Consider the following 2,279-nt stretch of genomic DNA (forward strand, 5'->3'; position numbering starts at 1 on the left):
GCGGCCACCCAGCCCGGCGCGGCCGGCGTCCCGCCGCGCCTAACGTGGCCCTTGGTCTCTTGCAGACAGTGACGAGTGCCTCCCAAGCCCTTGTCTGAACGGAGCCACCTGCGTGGACGCCTTCGACTCTTTCACATGCTTATGCCTTCCCAGCTACCGAGGGGACCTGTGTGAGATCGGTACGGCCGGCTCGGCTTCAGCTAACGTCACTAACCGCTGCCCCGCGGCCCCTCTAACCACTGGCTCGCGGCCCTGGCGGGGCCCCGGCCACCGTGGCAGGGATGGCCACTGAGCGTCCGCCCCACTCACCCCTCCTTCTCTCGCTGTTCCCCTTAAAAACCTGCCTCTGGGCACTGGCTGACCCCAGCCGCGCAGACCCAGTCACCTCCCCTCTGGAAGGAGGGGCCTGGGGGGGTCTGTAAAGCACTCCCTTCTCGGGCGCTCTGGAGGCCCCATCCAGGCCGGTACCTGGACCAGACTGAGGACAGCTGTGTCTGACGCATTTCTCGAAGGAGCTGTGGGTGGCGTCCGGTCCTCGCTCGGGCTGGGGAACGGCTCTGCCTGCCGGGCTGTGGCCCGCGTGGCGGTAGCCCGCGTGGCGGTGGCCTGCGTGGCCCATGCGGGTGTGGGCCTCCCGGTGGGAGCTGCCAGCCACGCTGCCTTCCTCTTCTCCAGCAAGAGCTCTGGTTGCTGCCTGCATCCCCGCCGCCATGCTCCGGCCACGCGTGAGTGGTCCCGCTGCGTGTCGCCTCCTTGTCTTCACGGCCGCCCCGTCAGGCCTCATCCGTGGCGCTTCCTTTCTCCCTCTCTCTCGTTGAAGGCGAAGGCCTGGCAGGGTGTCTGGCGCCCGCCTCCGGGGCAGGGAGCTCCTCTCGTGGCCCTCTGCTTCTGCTCCCAGACCCAGCTCTGCCTGGTGCATGTGCCAGGGCCTCCCGGCGCCAGAGCAGCCTCCTGGACGCCCGCTGCCCCATGCCGGAGCCCCCTAGCTCCAGGGGGAGGCCAGGGTCTGGCTGCGTGCATCAGTGCCGAGCTGGGGTGAGCAGGGCTCCAACCACACTCAGTGAGCTCCCAGGCCGGACGCCACGAACTCCAGACAGCAACCGGCACCCCTGGGAAGTCTCGCTGGTCCCGAGCAGCGTGGGGTGGGAGTTCGGGTTGCATGTTTGTGGAGGCGCTGTTCAGGCTGCAGCGGGCAGAGGGGTGGATAGCTGGGGGAAGAAAAGGCCTGGACCCTTCCCCTCAGCCCCCACCCTCACCTTTGCCCCAAGAAATGGTGCATGGGGTTTGGGCGGGGTGGGAGTCGAGAAGTACAAGGATCTTGTCCCCCGGGTGCTGACCTTCGTGCCACGTGGGCTTCAGGGCCCGGCTGCCACAGACGCAGCTCAGCCTGGGCTCTTGGGGCCGGGGCGGGGGAGGCCCCTGCGGCCCCCTGATGGAGCGGGAGGGGCCGCGTGCAGGGCAGGGCCCGGGCGCCGCACTGGACAGGGCTGCCTCTCTTCCCCAGTCCTGAGCCCGCCACCCACGGTGCCTCGTGCCGGGCCCTCGCCCTGGTCCTGCCTTTTCTCTAGTCTCCGAATCTGCCGCTGCTCCCTAGAGCTGCCATCCTGCACGGCCTGGCCCTCCCCAGCAACGCTGCCTGTCCAGCTCGGCTTCAGCCACGGCCAGCCCAGGGTGCGGGCTCTGTGCCTCACGGGCTCCGTCCCCCAGACCTTAGTCTCAGCCCGGGAAGCAGGCCCTGGCCCGGGCATCGGTGCACCTGCCCTGCCGCCTACCTCTTCCTGCCCGGGGGGGTTGGCCTCCGCCGGGGTGCCTCCCGTGCCTCTGCCCCCCTGCCCCCCGCCCGCCAAGCAGCCAGACTGGAGCCCGGGCCTCAGCCCCTCCGGCCCGTGCACAAGTGAGAGCCGAGAGGCCACCCTCGGCCCAGGAGCACCCTGGGGGGGGGGCCTGACTCCCCTTCTGGTGCCCTGCCTGTGGCGGGGTGGTGTGGAGATCCCTCCGGGCCCACTCAGGCTGTCGCTGGAGTGTCTGAGGGCGGTTGGGAGGCCCTGGTGGCCCCCAGGCCCCTGCCCCCCCCCCCGCGATGTCCCCAAGTTGCTCCATGAGCCCCTCCCTCCGGAAGCGAGACCCCCCCGCAGTGTGGGTTTGGGAGAGCATCGCCCCAGCTCGTCTGCCACGGGGAACAGAGGAGCGGGAGCCGGGGCGTGGCTGCCCGCCCCTCCGGCGGAGGGACAGGCTCGCGGCACCAGGGTGTGGCGGGCGGCTCCGCTGTCCCGCTGCCC

General features: G+C 70.6%; 1 protein-coding gene across 1 annotated transcript in view; it reads left to right on the forward strand.

Moving 5' to 3' along the window:
• The window catches only part of ACAN (aggrecan), a 52,409-nt gene that overhangs the window by 47,635 nt on the left and 2,495 nt on the right, over positions 1–2,279 (forward strand). The window contains exon 10 of the mRNA XM_012732674.1: positions 66–179. Within this exon, the coding sequence (XP_012588128.1) occupies positions 66–179 (114 nt within the window). The remainder of the gene's footprint in view (positions 1–65; positions 180–2,279) is intronic.

The sequence above is a fragment of the Condylura cristata genome, unplaced genomic scaffold, assembly GCF_000260355.1.
Source record: "Condylura cristata isolate star-nosed mole 26May11 unplaced genomic scaffold, ConCri1.0 scaffold00035, whole genome shotgun sequence".
Taxonomy (NCBI): Eukaryota; Metazoa; Chordata; class Mammalia; order Eulipotyphla; family Talpidae; genus Condylura; species Condylura cristata.